The 19156-nt window shown below is 44.2% G+C and overlaps 2 protein-coding genes across 3 annotated transcripts; both read left to right on the top strand.

Annotated features, from left to right (window-relative positions):
- The first annotated feature begins 1719 nt into the window (after positions 1-1719).
- Positions 1720-10295, top strand: LOC110494667 (protein DDI1 homolog 2). Of its 2 annotated transcripts, XM_021569934.2 has the most exons (10): positions 1720-2183; positions 2684-2813; positions 3057-3338; positions 3471-3597; positions 3800-3927; positions 4332-4460; positions 4637-4740; positions 4867-5059; positions 6539-6589; positions 8313-8574. In XM_021569934.2, the coding sequence occupies exons 1-9, from the start codon at positions 2046-2048 to the stop codon at positions 6547-6549; spliced, it is 1242 nt and encodes a 413-aa protein (XP_021425609.1). In that variant the 5' UTR covers positions 1720-2045; the 3' UTR covers positions 6550-6589; positions 8313-8574. The 2 variants fall into 2 exon arrangements, with proteins under 2 accessions (XP_021425609.1, XP_021425608.1); XM_021569933.2 differs by lacking the exon at positions 6539-6589 and having other exon boundaries at positions 8313-10295.
- Positions 10296-13802: 3507 nt separating this feature from the next.
- Positions 13803-18026, top strand: si:ch73-15b2.5 (rho guanine nucleotide exchange factor 19). Its single transcript, XM_021569932.2, has 12 exons — positions 13803-14238; positions 14664-14828; positions 14909-14985; positions 15100-15368; positions 15499-15659; positions 16049-16201; positions 16284-16413; positions 16564-16638; positions 16744-16836; positions 17012-17163; positions 17297-17467; positions 17540-18026. Exons 1-12 carry the CDS (start codon positions 14009-14011, stop codon positions 17622-17624), a joined length of 1761 nt encoding a protein of 586 aa, XP_021425607.2. The 5' UTR covers positions 13803-14008; the 3' UTR covers positions 17625-18026.
- The last annotated feature ends 1130 nt before the right edge of the window (positions 18027-19156 follow it).

The raw sequence follows: 19156 nt of genomic DNA, 5'->3' as shown, positions 1-19156 counted from the left end.
TTCTGGTGACATGATGATTGATGCTTGACTACTGAAATATTCTCCATAATAATCTCATTATTATAATCTCAGCCTACCTGCCCAGCCTACCCACACTGTATCTGCGAGCCATTGGCTAGAGTGCATATGCCAAAACCAGAGTTGGCACATTTACTATTTAACGCAACAGTTTTTGTGACAAAACAAATGGTAGAGTTGAAAAGGAGATGGAGACACATTGAATTTAGATTTTTATTCGATACATGAAAACTTAAGCGAAAATTTACATTTTGTGTGTTTTTGATACGCAACAAGTACATTTGGTGGAAACACACCACCGGTGGGAAAATGTGCATATTTTTTATGCATATTTTAGAATATTCGCATGAAAATCTGTCGCCAATTGATGGAAACCTAGCTACTGGCATACACAGAAACCTAGCTGCTGGCATACACAGAAACCTAGCTACTGGCATACACAGAAACCTAGCTACTGGCATACACAGAAACCTAGCTACTGGCATACACAGAAACCTAGCTACTGGCATACACAGAAACCTAGCTACTGGCATACACAGAAATCTAGCTACTGGCATACACAGAAACCTAGCTACTGGCATACACAGAAACCTAGCTACTGGCATACACAGAAACCTAGCTACTGGCATACACAGAAACCTAGCTACTGGCATACACAGAAACCTAGCTACTGGCATACACAGAAACCTAGCTACTGGCATACACAGAAACCTAGCTACTGGCATACACAGAAACCTAGCTATTGGTGGGAAAATGCACATGTTTTCTTTACGCTGATTTTAGCTACTAACCAGGTTTCCATCCAACTTTTTTTATGTCCAAATGTCACAAAACAAAATACGCTAGACAAGGTGGGACCTTTTTGTGTCTGTAAAATTAATTCTGCTAGAAATGTAGGTGCTCAAATATTGATATAATAACCATCATATTGATGTAAACTTGGAGACACTATGATATTGTGTGTGTTCCTCTCACTGCATCTCCTCGGGAAAGCATGAGGTTTACTGGGCAACATATAAAATAAATGATGATGAACTTCACAGGGAAGGAAAAGTGCAAGGTGATGAGCTTGATGCTCCTTTCCAGTAAATATCAGGGGTCTTATTCTGGTGACATGATGATCGATGCATGGCTGCCATTTGACAAATAAAAATAATCTCACTCTTTTGTCCATAATAAACTTGTCGTGCAGGTAGGCTATACCTGCATCACAGGAGGATGGTGGCACCTTAATTGGAGAGAACAGGCTCATGGTAATGGCTGGAGCAGAATTGTGGAATGGTATCAAATACATCAAACACATGATTTGACGTATTTGCTCTTTTCCAGCTATTATCATGAGCCGTCCTCCCCTCAGCAGCTCTACTGCCCTGCACTGTATCTGCAAGCTGTTGGCTAGAGCGCAAAAACAGTTGTGAGAGAACCATCAATAGAGTTGAAAATGCAATGGAACCCCATTAAACTTTGTATTTTTATTAGGTACATGGGAATTTAATCACAAAGGGTATTTTTATGTGCACTACGTCATCATGCACAGCCTTTTTATCCGCAAAAAGTACATTTGATAAACACATCTCATGAAATTTTTATGCTGATTTTTGAATATCGGCATGAAAATCTGTCACCAATTGGATGGAACCCTTACCTAATGACTGTAAAAAGTGTTGCTCCCGTTTGGTGGGTGTGACTTGAAGTTACGTATTTAAAGAGCAATTGAACGTTCCAGAACTTAAAAGCGTAATGCACGCAGCCCTGGTTCAGGATACATAAAATAACCAGAGTGCCTATTTAGTAGTATTTGAGGAGACGAAACGTCATACATTTATCTACGTAGCTAGCGCCCGTGAATATTTCATGTTAGATTATCTTTATTGAGTTTTGCTGAAACAGAAGTTTGTGTGCTCACAACGATACTGAAATTAGCTAACGTTGCTAGTTAGCACGCTAACGTTAGCTAGCTAGTAGTAGTGTCAACAAACTGAGAGTGACTTTACGTTAACGGGTTCAAGTAACTGCACAAAAGCGCGATGCTGGTAACCGTTTTCTGCTGCCCCAATGACCATTCGGAAATCACATTTGCACTCGATGTCTCTCCAGAGCTTGAACTCAGAGATTTTGTTGCTCTGTGTGAATTAGAATCAGGAATCCCTGCTGGTGAAATTCAGGTGAACTACTAGCTAGTTAGCATAGCATAAACGTGTTCGCAGCTAAGTTAGCTAGCTACATCTCATTTGTTTATATCAGCTAGTTCATTAAAAGAAGATATATATATTGTCCTACTTGACAGAACTAGCTAAACCTACTGAATTAACAGTCAGAGTTAACTTTGTCATTGGTCGCTAGCTAGGGAACGTTAGTTGATGCAACTACTGTCTAATTAGCTAGTTACGCTAGCCATCTTGCTAACTAGTAAGTTGAGCTAACATAGCATATGTCAACAGTCAGAACAGAACAACAACTTCTACTGACTCATGTAACGTTACCTAGCTAGCTGTCCATTGGTTTGATTGCCACGTTTTGATTAACCACCTAGCTAATAAATTAAGTTGATTTGGCCACCAGGCAGCATTTTAATTTGTCCTCTTACTTTTCTTCAAGTGTGAAAAGGGAATACTTCTTTTTTTTAATAATTGTTTTTCCTCCTGTGGCCCTTCCCCCTCTTCAGATCACATATGCAGAGCAGCCCCTAAAAGATCTGACCTGTGCTTTAGGGACTTATGGTCTGAAGGATGGTGATGTGGTGGTGCTCAGACAGGTAGAAAGACGGCAACCGCCAGCACAACCAGTCTTCCCAGGTAAAGTTAGTGCCAGTGGGCAAGACAGAACAAGTGAGAAATCTACAGTCTGGCTGCTCTAGTAAGAGTTCAGTCGTAACCCTTCACTAAAGCGCTTCATTCTGTTGGTTCTATTGTTCCTCAGTCAGTAATGGCTTTCCATTTTAATAGCTCATCCCAAATGTCTACCTGGCATGATGTTACTCAACCCACAGTCATGCTTACTCTCTCTCCTACCCTCCCTGTCTCCCCTTTCTTCTCCAGGTCTGCCCCGTATTGACTTCAGTTCCATCGCAGTCCCTGGCACCTCTTCTGGTTCCAGTCAACGGTCAACCCGTAGACAGCAGCAACAGGCCCCGACCCCACAGCAGCAGTGCCCTCCACCCCCTGCTGCACCCCCATCCCTATTGGGCTCCACCTCCTCTCCTCCGGGTCTGGATGACCCCGCCTTACTGCAGCAGATGCTCTTGGCCAATCCACACGAACTGTCGCTGCTCAAGGAGCGCAATCCGCCATTGGCTGAGGCCCTGTTGAGTGGAGACCTGGGTGAGTAGAAGTGGTGTTAGCGGGATAGCATCAACCCCTATCTCTGAGTTGAATATCTTGTCATTATAACGGCTTATGGGTCTTAAGTGTTCAACTGGGAGCTCTAACCATGTTTCTGACTGCCTCCCGTAGAGCGTTTCACCAAAGTGCTGTTGGAGCAGCAGCAGGATCGAGCTCGCAGAGAGCAAGAGAGGATCCGGCTTCTGACTGCCGACCCATTTGACATGGAGGCCCAGGCCAAGATAGAAGAGGACATCAGGTACACACATCTAATGTCACACATCCAAGAGGGGAAAGGAAAGGGGTTGGGTTGGAGTCAGACGGCTTTAGTCAGGGTCTCTTCTGAAATCAATTAAAAACGTGCTAGTTTACATATTGACTTATGCCCCCTGTCTGAACTATTTGAGAGTATTAAGTGTACATGTGCTTCAATACATAATCACACACAATTTGTATTACAGGCAGCACAATGTTGAGGAAAACATGACCATTGCGATGGAGGAGGCCCCAGAGAGCTTTGGCCAGGTGGTTATGCTCTACATCGACTGTATAGTGAACGGATACCATGTGAAAGCTTTTGTTGACTCAGGTATTGTATCCTATAATGTTCTCCCTCAGTGCAAAAGCATAAGCATTTTTGACTAGGGCAGTAGGGAGACTCTTCAGTTCAGGGTTTGTCTGTTTTGTGGTGTCCAGTATAGTGTGTCTTGGCTAGTTTTGACATGGCTTTGCTCTCATGATTGTATATCCACTAGTATTCAGTGTGTCTTGGCTAGTTTTTTACTTCGCTTTCCACCTGCATATATTCTCTCTACACCACTTCTGACATCTCTTGATTAAAAAAAAGTCTTCCAACTTGCTTGCCCGTACTTCATACACCCCCCCATCTGTTCTTCCCTTCCCTACTTCTCCTGTCCTGTCTCTATCCCCCCTTCATTGTCTTTGTTCTGCTCCTCTCACCCTCTCTCCCATTGCCTGCTTCCCCTCTTCCAGGGGCGCAGATGACCATCATGAGTCAGGCGTGTGCTAAGCGCTGTAACATCATGCGCCTGGTGGACCGACGCTGGGCCGGCATCGCCAAGGGAGTGGGCACCCAAAAGATCATTGGCAGAGTCCACTTGGGTGGGCATCAATCATGTCTCAGATAACCGCTTTCTTAAGGATGCACAACATTGTGTTCCTGTAGACTAGACGCTCATGAGATGTTTTCCTTGTCTTATAAAATTTGTCGAAAGCAAATATATACAAACCTGAAAGCAAGTGTTGGTGGTATCATCTGTGTGTTTTTCCCTACCCAGCTCAGGTCCAGATAGAAGGGGACTTCCTGCCTTGCTCCTTTTCCATCTTGGAGGACCAGCCTATGGACATGCTGCTTGGACTGGACATGCTCAAGAGACATCAGGTCAGATACCTGTCCCTCCAAATCCATGCACACTAACTACCACACAATGACATCCTTTGGAAAAGTAGGTCTTTAAAAATATCCCTGTGTGTAAATGGCTGTTCTCTCTATATCCTGCTACTTCAGTGTTCTATTGACTTGAAGAAGAACACGCTACTGATCGGGACGACGGGCACTGAGACCCGCTTTCTGCCCGAGGCGGAGCTGCCAGAGTGTGCCCGACTGGCGTACGGGCCGGAGGGCCCAGAGGACGCCCAGCCAGACGAGATCGCAGACAGAGAGCTGGCGGAGGCACTTCAGAGATCTGTTCAGGAGAGCGGTAAGGAACGCGGTCTGGGAGAGAGGGCTATGGGGATTCCTCAGCTCTTTGTCTGCATACTAAAGCAGTGGACATTTTTGCAGCACAGCAGAGACATGACCCAGAAGCACTTTTGCATGGGTCTTTTTTTAGCTGCTTTACTCCTGAGCCCTGTTTCTGTACTCATCTGCCTTCTCAGTCACATGATCACTGATTTCATCACCTCAGCAAATGAAAAATAAGCTTTATAATCTGCAGGGTTCTTGCCGTCATGAAAGTCCTTAGTCTTAGAGTTTTAAAATTGTGTTTTCCAGGCCTCGAATAGTTTCATGGTAATTTATTTAAACATTTCTGTTTTATGTCATTTATTTAGGCACAGTTCTTAAATATTTTATCAATCAAATACATATCAACATATCAGCCAGGATTGTCTGTGTTTGCGCGCATCACCTGCATACTTATTTAACCTTTTATTTAACCAGGTAAGCTAGTTAAGAACAAGTTCTCATTTACAACTGTGACCTGGCCAAGATAAAACAAAGCAGTTCGACACAGTTAAGGGAGGGAAGGCAATAAATAGGCCATGGTGGCGAAGTAATTACAATATAGCAATTAAACACTGGAGTGATAGATGTGCAGAAGATGAATGTGCAAGTAGAGATACTGGCGTGCAAAATAAATAAATAAATACCGTATGGGGATGAGGTAGTTGGATGGGCTGTTTACATATGTGCGAGATGAGTGGGCCGTTGCTCAAGGAGAGGGAGACTGTCGGACATTGTAGCAGCAGGTATGCCTATGTAGTCTATCATATGATAGAGAACAGACCAATAACTAGGTGGCCAATTCAAAACATATCTTGTACCCTCAAGTTAATTGTTTAGCTACACTGAACAAAAATATATATGCAACAATTTTGTGCCCTGCACAACGACAGGTGATGGTACATGGGATCAGTGAGCAGTCTCCCAGTGTCCACATTACATGTTTGTTTTTGTTTTTTGATGTACGCTGCCAATTGTTGGTCATGGAAATCTGTTTTGAATTCATGGAGAAGTTATGAAATTCCGTCTGTCGAAATGTGTATGAACCCGGAATTTGACTAGATATGAAAATAGGCTAAGGCCCAATTTTGGGTTTATATTAAGTCTAGTTACTGTAGTGTTTAAAAGTATTGGGAGGTTGCAGCAACGAGACAATTGGATATCACAAAATTGTGGAGAAAAGGGTTAAAAAATAAAATAAATACAAATTTTTAAAAAAACATCTTGGAAGTTCGGTTCTGTAAATGTATTTGGTTGAATAGTTCTCTAAGTTCAAAATACACAAGTCCCTCTGCGGCCCAATTTGGATCTGGAGTCATAGGTGAAATAAAGTTGTCTTGGCTGACACTTCACCACTAGGTGAGCAGTCTGACAGTGTGGCGCATGCTTTGTGTGTGAGTGCTAATGCTCTGCGTCCCTTTGCATGATGTGTGGTGTGTGGCCTAACCATGAGCAGGACAGCACTGATGCATTTGGAGAGACAGCTGGAGTCAACCCTTCCAACCAGGTACTGCAAACTTACAGAGAATCAATGCCAAGGTCGTCACCCATATTCTTTTTGGGGATTTTGTAACAAAATCAGTTTTGCTTGTTGAAAAACCAATGATAAAGATTAGTATGATAATATAAAAAAAATTTTTTGATAGATATATATATACACTGCTCAAAAAAATAAAGGGAACACTTAAACAACACACTGTAACTCCAAGTCAATCACACTTCTGTGAAATCAAACTGTCCACTTAGGAAGCAACACTGATTGACAATACATTTCACATGCTGTTGTGCAAATGGAATAGACAACAGGTGGAAATGTATAGGCAATTAGCAAGACACCCCCAATAAAGGAGTGGTTCTGCAGGTGGTGACCACAGACCACTTTTCAGTTCCTATGCTTCCTGGCTGATGTTTTGGTCACTTTTGAATGCTGGCGGTGCTTTCACTCTAGTGGTAGCATGAGACGGAGTCTACAACCCACACAAGTGGCTCAGGTAGTGCAGCTCATCCAGGATGGCACATCAATGCGAGCTGTGGCAAGAAGGTTTGCTGTGTCTGTCAGCGTAGTGGCCAGAGCATGGAGGCGCTACCAGGAGACAGGCCAGTACATCAGGAGACGTGGAGGAGGCCGTAGGAGGGAAACAACCCAGCAGCAGGACCGGTACCTCTGCCTTTGTGCGAGGAGCCCTGCAAAATGACCTCCGGCAGGCCACAAATGCGCATGTGTCTGCTCAAACGGTCAGAAACAGACTCCGTGAGGGTGGTATGAGGGCCCGACGTCCACAGGTGGGGGTTGTGCTTACAGCCCAACACCGTGCAGGACGTTTGGCATTTGCTAGAGAACACCAAGATTGGCAAATTCGCCACTGGCGCCCTGTGCTCTTCACAGATGAAAGCAGGTTCACACTGAGCACGTGACAGTCTGGAGACTCCATGGAGAACGTTCTGCTGCCTGCAACATCCTCCAACATGACCGGTTTGGCGGTGGGTCAGTCATGGTGTGGGGTGGCATTTCTTTGGGGGGCCGCACAGCCCTCCATGTGCTCGCCAGAGGTAGCCTGACTGCCATTAGGTACCGAGATGAGATCCTCAGACCCCTTGTGAGATCATATGCTGGTGTGGTTGGCCCTGGGTTCCTCCTACTGCAAGACATTGCTAGACCTTATGTGGCTGGAGTGTGTCAGCAGTTCCTGCAAGAGGAAGGCATTGATGCTATGGACTGGCCCGCCCGTTCCCCAGATCTGAATCCAATTGAGCACATCTGGGACATCATGTCTCGCTCCATCCACCAGCGCCACGTTGCACCACAGACTGTCCAGGAGTTGGCAGATGCTTTAGTCCAGGTCTGGGATTAGATCCCTCAGGAGTCCATCCGCCACCTCATCAGGAGCATGCCCAGATAATTTGTGTGATTTTGTTTTCAGCACATTCAACTATGTAAAGAAAAAAGTATTTAATAAGAATATTTCATTCATTCAGATCTAGGATGTGTTATTTTAGTGTTCCCTTTATTTTTTTGAGCAGTGTATATAGTCAATTGTATTTACCATGTTTTCCCACTTATTTTAAAAAGTAGAAGATGCAAATCATGAAGGTCTCTGCATTTCATGTTTAATTTTAGAAGCTGGCATGGACAAAAACGATGCATGTTGTGTGCATGAGTGTTTTGGTCCGTAGCATGTTTCAATTGTTGAACAGTACTGTTTAACTCTCAAACTGATCTCTACCATCAGACACTGCAGATGGACAAACTACCTCACCGGAACCCCCACCATTCCCAATGCCCAAACCCCTGAACAACATGCCCCTGTCCCCTTCCCCCGGCCATCCCCGGAGCCTTTTCCTGGACCGCTCCCAGTCTGCTCCAGCCTACATGCGCCAGGCTGGGGCCCCAACACCAGGACCGAGCCAGAGCCAAACAGAGCCTGGCTTCCAGGGTCTCCCCATCCCTGGACCCTCATCCCAGGTCCAGAACACAGCACCTACAGCCCAACAGTCTCCTCTCTCAGGCCACAGCCCTACCAACCCCACCCAGCCCCTCCTTTCCACCATCACCACTCCCCCGGCTCTGTCCACACGCTCCCTTCCTGCAGACAAGATGGTGACTGGGACTCCCACCTTGGGAGATTCAGCCAGTCAGATCCCTTCAGCCACAGAGATTGGGTGTGCCTCTGAGAAGGCAGGGAACAGCTCAGTGTTCCTCCACCCAAAGGAAAGCCTTACCACTCAGCCCATGGAGCAGGAGGAGGACATGTCAGACACCATTACAGATCACTGGACCTGTCTGAGTACCCCACATCAGCAGAGTGAAGGGGGTTCCCAATATCCCCACCAGCCCGTCTCTAATCCCCCATCACTCACACTAGAACCCTGTCCTTTTGGATCCACCTCTACGGAGATCAAGTCTCCCCCTGCCTCCTCCCAGAACACTGTGCCATCAGAGAGGGACCAGCCAGAGGGGAAGCGCTGTTCCTACTCAGACCAGATCCCATCTCTAGCTCAGGCCCTGCTGGAGCTCCATGAGCTGCTGGTGTCTAACAGCCGTAGCCTGTCCCCTCAGGACCGCAGTGCCTCCTGCTCCCCCTCACACAGACAGAACGCTGACGGACTGGACGACAACCACAACCCCACCGTAGAGCCCCTCACACCTGAAAACAGCACCCAACCCTCCCCCTCTACTGCCATTACAGCTGGTGCAGAACCATGTGATGCCAAAGCCAACCACCCTGCTGCTGTGTCTAACAGAGGACCTCCTCCTGACTGTGTCCTGCCAGGCTCCTCTGAGCAGAGCCTGGAGACCAGGACCGAGGCTGAACCAGGAGAGGGACACGGGGAACCAGAACCACAGTGTCCAAACAGCTCCTGGTGGGAAAGAAGGAGGGCAGATGGGTATGGGCTAGATAACAGTAAAAGCAAAGGGACTGTGTCTGAAGCCAAAGGCCCCTCTTCACTTCAAGCAGACCTGGTGTTCAGGGAGCCCCCTGAGGGGCAGCAGGGGAGGGGTGTGGCAGATGGGAGAGCCTCTGGCAATGACAACCCTAACACACTCAACCTCCAACCTGACACAACACAGCAGAGCCCCCTGTCCATGGCTGCTGGCTTACCTGGGGAGGAGTCTGGCGTTTCACCTCTTCCTCAGGCCCCGGACCACCCCTCCTCAGCCCCTCTCATGTCTGCTCCACGTCTCTTTACCGATGATCACATCCAAAGGATCCAGGCAGCTGGCTTCTCTGCCAGGGAGGCTGCGGAGGCACTGGAACAGGCCCAGGGCAGTGTGGAGCTGGCTCTGCTGGCACTACTGGCCCGCAAGATCACTGTGCCCACCTAGACACGCACAATATTGCAATCATGTAAGAGTCCTAGCCTCTGTCAACATGGGTTTAATCTGTGCTCTTGTCTTATTGTTGATGGTGACATCTGAATTCCCTGGCCTCACAGCTACTTCATGCTGAAGGGGAAATGCTGTCAGTCTCTTGGTTTCTCACAGACCATACAACCAACTGTTATTTGTTCTGGATTTATCCGATATGATCTGAGGTGTGTTTGATTTGGTGCCTCAGAAGAAACATGTTATGTATTTTATAGATGGGCTTTAGTAGATTGATTTCCTTTACCCCCCCCCCAACTCCGTATATACATACAGTGCCTTGCGAAAGTATTCGGCCCCCTTGAACTTTGCGACCTTTTGCCACATTTCAGGCTTCAAACATAAAGATATGAAACTGTATTTTTTTGTGAAGAATCAACAAGTGGGACACAATCATGAAGTGGAACGACATTTATTGGATATTTCAAACTTTTTTAACAAATCAAAAACTGAAAAATTGGGCGTGCAAAATTATTCAGCCCCCTTAAGTTAATACTTTGTAGCGCCACCTTTTGCTGCGATTACAGCTGTAAGTCGCTTGGAGTATGTCTCTATCAGTTTTGCACATTGAGAGACTGACATTTTTTCCCATTCCTCCTTGCAAAACAGCTCGAGCTCAGTGAGGTTGGATGGAGAGCATTTGTGAACAGCAGTTTTCAGTTCTTTCCACAGATTCTCGATTGGATTCAGGTCTGGACTTTGACTTGGCCATTCTAACACCTGGATATGTTTATTTTTGAACCATTCCATTGTAGATTTTGCTTTATGTTTTGGATCATTGTCTTGTTGGAAGACAAATCTCCGTCCCAGTCTCAGGTCTTTTGCAGACTCCATCAGGTTTTCTTCCAGAATGGTCCTGTATTTGGCTCCATCCATCTTCCCATCAATTTTAACCATCTTCCCTGTCCCTGCTGAAGAAAAGCAGGCCCAAACCATGATGCTGGCACCACCATGTTTGACAGTGGGGATGGTGTGTTCAGCTGTGTTGCTTTTACGCCAAACATAACGTTTTGCATTGTTGCCAAAAAGTTCAATTTTGGTTTCATCTGACCAGTGCACCTTCTTCCACATGTTTGGTGTGTCTCCCAGGTGGCTTGTGGCAAACTTTAAACAACACTTTTTATGGATATCTTTAAGAAATGGCTTTCTTCTTGCCACTCTTCCATAAAGGCCAGATTTGTGCAATATACGACTGATTGTTGTCCTATGGACAGAGTCTCCCACCTCAGCTGTAGATCTCTGCAGTTCATCCAGAGTGATCATGGGCCTCTTGGTTGCATCTCTGATCAGTCTTCTCCTTGTATGAGCTGAAAGTTTAGAGGGACGGCCAGGTCTTGGTAGATTTGCAGTGGTCTGATACTCCTTCCATTTCAATATTATCGCTTGCACAGTGCTCCTTGGGATGTTTAAAGCTTAGGAAATCTTTTTGTATCCAAATCCAGCTTTAAACTTCTGCACAACAGTATCTCGGACCTGCCTGGTGTGTTCCTTGTTCTTCATGATGCTCTCTGCGCTTTTGACGGACCTCTGAGACTATCACAGTGCAGGTGCATTTATACGGAGACTTGATTACACACAGGTGGATTGTATTTATCATCATTAGTCATTTAGGTCAACATTGGATCATTCAGAGATCCTCACTGAACTTCTGGAGAGAGTTTGCTGCACTGAAAGTAAAGGGGCAGATTAATTTTGCACGCCCAATTTTTCAGTTTTTGATTGTTAAAAAAGTTTGAAATATCCAATAAATGTCGTTCCACTTCATGATTGTGTCCCACTTGTTGTTGATTCTTCACAAAAAAATACAGTTTTATATCTTTATGTTTGAAGCCTGAAATGTGGCAAAAGGTCGCAAAGTTCAAGGGGGCCGAATACTTTCGCAAGGCACTGTATTTCATTATAAACACTATGGAATTGATTGATTTAGGTAAATGTTTACAGTTGTGTGTGAAATAGCATTTTATAAAGGGCTGAAGATGAGTGAAAATGTCAGGTTTGTGAAGAGTATTATTGATGCGCCAAACAATTAATTGGTTTTAAATTAATGTTAGATTATTTTTTTTTTTACTCAGATTCTGCTAATAAAACCCACCAAACCGTCAACTTATTGCACTGGAAAAAGCTCCATTTTAAGAAGCATTGCTAACGGGTGATCTTTGCCTTCTTCTGCCAATGTTATCATGTTGTAATATGACATTCAGTCAAGTAATTATTGCCAATCCTGAGGAACTTGATGGTGGTTTTAATTTTTAAACGTCTTGCACGAAGAAGAAAAAAATCAGGCAGCACTATTTTTCAAATGACCCTTTTATTTTTCTCATTCCTTTGATTTATAGAGGAACGTCAAAATAGATGACATATTCAGCAAAGTTGTAAACCACACGTTGAATTTTTCTGAAAAATGTCAGTGTGTGATTGTGAAGGATAAAGAGGTCTTCAAATATAACAGCACGTGTAATGGGGATGTCTGGAAATGTGGTTTCTAAGTTATAAAAGGGTTTTGGAGTTTCCTGTTCAGTTTACCTTGGTTTGTTTCAGATATCTATCATGCATTAGAATTACTCCCTCCCCCATCAACTGGTAATCTCTCCCACAGTCCAAGTCTACCCTATCCAGCCCACTGATTTATTTGCTCATTCATGAATCCATTGTATATTTTTTAAATTGTATTATTTGGGTCATATTCATATACCAACAACATCGAGGCACGTTAAATGATTTAGTTATCTTGTACTCCATTTTAAACTCTAAGGTAAAACTGGTTCTTTGTATTGTATGTGTGGGGTTTGGGATATTTCTAGGGATTGGGTGTTAAGGATTGTAATTAAAGCCATGTTTTTCTAATCTGTCTTCTGTTATTCCTTGCTCTTATAGTTCCTTTTGCATATTATGCAAACATATTTGTATGTATATATTAGTGGAGTAAAATAACATGTTTTATGGCAGCGCTATCCTTAAGGACAATTTCTGCTTGCTCCGACAATGCGATCCAGAGGCCAAATCGACCGCTGTACTGCATTGACGTGCCCCTGCCAAATGTTGTAACAATAAGGAGGGTGCCGTATAGTTCTGCGTAGACATGCTTGTTTGATGGTAGGTGGGGGTGGGAGATCCTGTATAAACACTCACTTCCTTGACAACAGCTCTGCTCCTTGAAGCGCAACAAGTATGAATACCCTGACTGTGGCAGAGGCCGTATCACAGTAAATGCTGTATGGCAACTGCAGACGTGGCTTGACCATTTAAGGGTAAACTGATTATTAATGTCCAGAAGTGTCATGAACAGGGAAATGAAGTGGGGACAGACAGAATCACATGTAGACTTTGATTTGATAGACTGTGTTTACACGGACCGCAATGTTGATCTTTTGCCCAATTATTGGCAAAAGATATGATTGGCCAAAAGACTAATTAGGGGGAAAATATCAGAATTGGGCTGCCTGTGTAAATTCTGCCTTAAGAGGCATGGGCACAGTAGACACAGGATAGTAGATATGAAAAGTGCTGCTGACCTAACTTTCATTGCAGCACAGAATAATTTATTTAGTCATCTATCCCTGAATTGCACTGATGTAGCCTCATTTAATGACATAGTGTTCTATCCTTTTGTCCAATTAATGGCAAAATATGTGATCTGATGGGTCAAAAGACCAATCAAGTGGCCAAAGATCAGAATAAAGCTGTCTGTGTAAATGTAGCCTTAGTGACACAATTGTCTGTAGCAAGCAATTCAATGGTGGCAGAAGCGCAGTCAGGCATTTATTCATACTAGCAATAATAACCAGTGTGACAGAACCCACATAATGCACACCTGTAACTAGTTGCTTTGGGATTGTTAGGGTGATAATGCCCAGCTGAAACCAATAAACTGGAACATCCTGTGTTGAAGCATGTTCATGGTAGGCTTAGACTACCTTTAAACATTTGTGATTGTACCTTGATTTGTTTTCACCCCCCAACTCAAACCGTTACCACTGCATAGTATGACTCTGTGCAGGTGTTTTTGAGTCCAACAATACACTAACTATCAGAATCTGTCCACCGATTGATTACTAGAGCACAATGGCTCAGCTGCCAGACTTGGTAGTTCACTTAAGGAGTGAGTCATTTCACCACACATATCCCCGTGTGGGGATTTTGGACCACCTTGAGGATAATCTTACGGAACAGATGCCATCATCGGTAGAGTGCTCAGACCAACCTGGCGGGATTGAGGAGAGTAACAGGTCAGGGATGAGTGAAAACACTGTAGGTGGTGTGACAGATCAGAACCAGCTGGAGGATCTCTTTGGGTATGTGACTATTTTACACTGGTGTAAAAAGTACTTGATTGTCATACTTGAGTAAGTAAATGCTATAATAAGATTCCTTATTAATTAAACCAGACAGCAAGATGTATTTATTTACAGACAGCCAGGGGCACACAGACATTTACAAATACTGTATTTGTGTTTTAGTGCGTCAGCCAGATCAGAGGTGGTAGGGATAACAATGCTTTATATTGGTAGAAATGTGAATTGGACTATACTGCTGCCCTACCTGTGCATTTGAAATGTGACGATTCCTTTTGGGTATCAGGATAAATGTAGTGGAGTAAAGTACATATACCCCCCCTCCCCCAAACAAAAAGATACAAAAGTACTGTACCCCACTGTTAAATTCTTATTCTTCAAACAATGACTGTCCTGTGTAACTAATGCCTTCTATTTTTCCTTAGTTCTGGAGGCATAGCAGAAACTCTGTCTGTGGCCACTTTACAGACATGGGGTCTTGGAGGCCAGGTGCAGCGATCTGTGCCCAATTTACTTTCTGTTCCAGGGCAGGATGACAGGGAGGCTACAGCCTCTCCATTATCACTCTATAAGGATGATGACAACGAAGGGTGAGCGTGCAGAGGCTTTCATTTATTTTCTTTTGCAGGTTTTGTATTCTAGATTAAAAGTCCCTGTTTTGATCCTGTAGGGCAGCAGATGCCAATAAAGAGGAAACTCCAGACTTCACTTTGAAGGAGTTGTTTGAGTCTAAGTACACTCATGTTTGTAAGTTTCTCTCAATTGTCTACTTTTTTGGGGTAATTGAACCCACATATTTAGTCTCAATCCCTAGTCGTCCAAGTGCTTTGCTAAAGTGCAATATTTGCCTCCTTTCTCCAGTTCCTCTGTATCAGTACTACTGCCTGCAATCTGTAAAAGCTGACCTAAACAGGATAAACAACAACAGTCTGTCTGAGCTGGTGACCGCCCAGTGTCTACCTGGCCTACAGTCCCCACCTGTCTTCCGCATGGCCAGATATGTGGTCACCTCTCCCCCACCACTGTCTCCTCTCACAGTAAACCCATGCAGCTTTTGGCAGGACTTGTCTGAGGTGAAGGAGAGTGGCCTACTTCAAACACTCTCCCTCAGCGAGATCCGTCTACAGGAGGTGGGTGGGTAGTACAAAGAATATTTTCTGCTGATGCTGTGTTTGTCATCCCATATAATAGTGAACATCTCTGGTATGACTTGAAGTGTAGTGGGGAATAGAGATTAAGTAATCTGTTTTTGCTCTGAAGGCTATGTTTGAGATGATTGGTTCTGAGGCCTCCTACCTGAGAAGCCTGGGGGTAGCTGTGAATCACTTCTTTGCTTCGAAGACACTGAAACAGACCCTCCATCGCATGGAGCATCACATTCTGTTTTCCAACCTGCGCAGTGTGATGGCAGCCAGTGAGGGGTAAGGACTGCCAATGTACTAGTCTTTACATGACTGACCAGACTGGCATACTTTTTTTTTTTTGTCATAGGTGCAGTGAAATGTGCTATTTTACAGGGTCAGTCATAGTATGGCTCCCCTGGAGCAAATTAGGGTTAAGTGCCTTGGACATTGACATATTTGTCAGCTTGGGTATTCCAACAGTGACCTTTCAGTCACTGGCCAAACAATCTAACGGCTAGGCTGCTACCTGCTGCCCTTGGAGTGTGTCTTTGGGTCACTGTTGTTGAATTACAGTCTTGCTAAAATGACAGGACTAAAATCTTCAGTCTACATTTTTGTTTATTTGACATTCCATACCAACTTGTGTGTTATGAGGCTTTAGGCTGTGACTGCTCTGATACCTACAGTTTTCTGCTGGACCTGGAGGTGCGTCTGGGGGAGAGTGTGGTGATCTCTCAGGTTGGCGACATTGTGCTGCGTCACTGCCTCACGTTCCGATCGCTCTACGTGCCATATGTGACCAACATGATGTACCAGGAGGCCCTGGTCACGTTACTGCTGTGGGTTTTCCCCTCTCATTATGCTTCCGTTAATGTCTTGTCTTCATTTTTACCTCAGTCTTGCTCTTTTCCCTATTTCCAGGCAGGAGAACCGAGAGTTTCTGTTAGCAGTGAAGAAACTGGAGAGTGATCCAATATGTCGGCGACAGACCCTGAAATACTTCCTAGTCCTCCCCTTCCAGAGGATCACACGTCTGAAGATCATCATGGAGGTAGGCAGGCCTCAGATGTGAGTCTACAGGGTGAGAGCAGTATTGGGTGGTGTCCCTTACTTGACTGATTAGGGTTCGGTATACAGGATTCCATGCAACAGACTTCATGCTTGTGGAGGTAAATGCTGAGACTTTCTATGGTCCTTGCAGAGCATCCTGAAGCTGACTGGGCAAGACTCTAAATCGATCCCTTGTCTGAAACAGGCCATTGAAGCCATACACAAGGTAGAGGTCACTATTTACACAATTGAATAAAGCTTTGGTTTTGGGTTCAACTGTTGACTGGTTAGGCTACAACACTGCTATTTTTATCTCCTCCAATGAGACCAGATAGTGATGGAGTGTGATGGGGGGGTTCTGCGGATGAAGCAGATTGAGAAACTGGTGTACCTGGACAAGCACATGGATTTTGTCAATGTTAAGGTCTGACATCATTGCAGTCTCATTATTTCAGTGACACTTGTGTTACATCGTTGTATCCCTTCTATTTCAACAAGGTCATAATCACAACAGCCTGCTTGTTCTCCCTGTTTAACCTATAGGTGGCAGTAGTGCCTCAGCATTGCGATTCACCATTTACCTCATTGTTTCTCTCCAGTCCATTCCTCTGATCACAAGTGTCCGCTTTCTGGTGCATGAAGGCCCCTTGAGACAGCTCACTCCAGAGGGCTATGTGCCAGGATCCAGGATTTCCTACATGGATGTTTACCTGCACCTTTTCAATGACCTGTTGCTCATCTCATTGAAAAAGTATGCTTCCACATCTTCATACATCTTCATACATGCATCTATGAACAATATTTCCAAGCACTGTGCTTGTTAAAAATAAAGTACCACTTTCTATTTGTATTCCTGTCACCCAACTTCCCTTTGGTCTTCTCAGAGAGATGCGTTTCAGAGTGCTGGATCATGCGGTGTTCCCCACCCACGTGCACACTGAGCAGCTGAAAACAGAGGCCCTTGGTCTGCCCCTAGAGTCCTTCGTGCTGCGCCTCTCCCAGAACCACACTGGGCATGCCACTGCTTTCATACTCGCCCCACATACCACTACCAGGTAAGAATTGTTAGAAATTCCTTTGTCCCCTCGCATCTAATTCACACTGACTCCATATGCCTGTGTTTCCAGGTCAGACAAAGAAGCCTGGATGAAAGCTCTGTCCTCTGTCAGTGGGGACATGTATGAAGGACCTGTGAAGTACTGTACTGTGTAGAGTTTCCGATGTGTTATTAGTTGACGGTTCTCTGGAAGAGCAGCAGTTTTAGTTGTCTGTCAGTGTTACTGCATTGGAAAAAGTGTTTACAGTTTTATTTTTTTAGAGACGTTTCAGCTTCTGATATTGTGCAATTTGATGCGACAGTTTTAATCTGTTACTGGATTGCATGTACTTGCATCTTATTCACTTTGTGTATATTTGGCACTTAGTTTTCCTATTTGCACTTTTTGGGGGGTTGTATAGCACTAAATTGGTTATTTTCGATGGACCACAACTCTTGTTCGTACATGGATGACTTGGACAGATTAGTTACCAGCTCACAATTAGTTTAGGAAACATCAGTTTGACATTTTTGTGAATTTTATGCATGATAAATAAAGTGTCATATTTTAAAATGTCCCCGTTGAACCCTTTTCCTGCTGAAATCGCCTGTACGTTTCTATAGTTACATTTTGAGCAGCATGGTTGTAACTATAACGCCCTCAGTACAGAATAAATGTCAGTTAGCGTGGCAATGCCTGAATTAGCAGGTAGCTAATGTGAACATTACAATTAGCGCATGCTAGCTAACCCACTCTTACAGCAATAAAATACAAAAGCTCATTCCAGGATTCCCAGGTACAGTTGAAGTCGAACGTTTACATACACTTAGAATTGGAGTCATTAAAACTTGTTTTTCTACCACGCCACAAATTTCTTCACAAACAATGGTTTTGGCAAGGCGGTAGGACATCTACTTTGCATGACACAAGTAATTTTCCAACAATTGTTTACAGAGAATTTCACTTTTAAATTCACTATCACAATTCCAGTGTGTCAAGTTTACATACAGTAAGTTGACTGCATTTAAACAACTTGGAAAATTCCAGAAAATGATATCATGGCTTTAGACTCGTCTGATTCAAATGATGTCCATTAGCCTATTGGTGGTGTGAATGGATTTCAAGGCCTACCTTCAAACTCTGTGCCTTTTTTGCTTGACGTGGGGAAATCAAAAGACCTCTGAAAAAAATAGTAGACCTACACAAATCTGGTTCATCTTGGTACTGGTGCACTTCACAAAATAGATGTGGATATACTGAAGCAACATCAAGACATCAGTCACAAAGTTGAAGCTTGGTGGCAAATGCATCTTCCAAATGGACAATGACCCCAAGCATACTTTCAAAGTTGTGGCAAAATGGCTTAAGGACAACAGTCAAGGTATTGGAGTGGCATCACAAAGCCCTGACCTCAATCCTATAGAAAATGTGTGGGCAGAACTGGAAAAGCGTGTTTGAGCAAGGAGGCCTACAAACTTGACTCAGTTACATCAGCTCTGTCAGGAGGAATGGGCCAAAATTCACCCAACTTATTGTGGATGGCTACCTGACACGTTTGACCCAAGTTCGATAATTTAAAGGTAATGCTACCAAATACTAATTGACTGTGTAAACTTCTGACCCACTGGGAATGAGATGAAATAAATAAATCTCCTATTCTGACATTTCACATTCTTAGAATAAAGTGGTGATTCTTACTGACCTAAG

Source organism: Oncorhynchus mykiss, chromosome 17, assembly GCF_013265735.2.
Source record: "Oncorhynchus mykiss isolate Arlee chromosome 17, USDA_OmykA_1.1, whole genome shotgun sequence".
In the NCBI taxonomy this organism is placed as follows: domain Eukaryota; kingdom Metazoa; phylum Chordata; class Actinopteri; order Salmoniformes; family Salmonidae; genus Oncorhynchus; species Oncorhynchus mykiss.
Note: the sequence above shows the minus strand (reverse complement) of the source record. Positions and strands in the feature narration are given on the sequence as shown.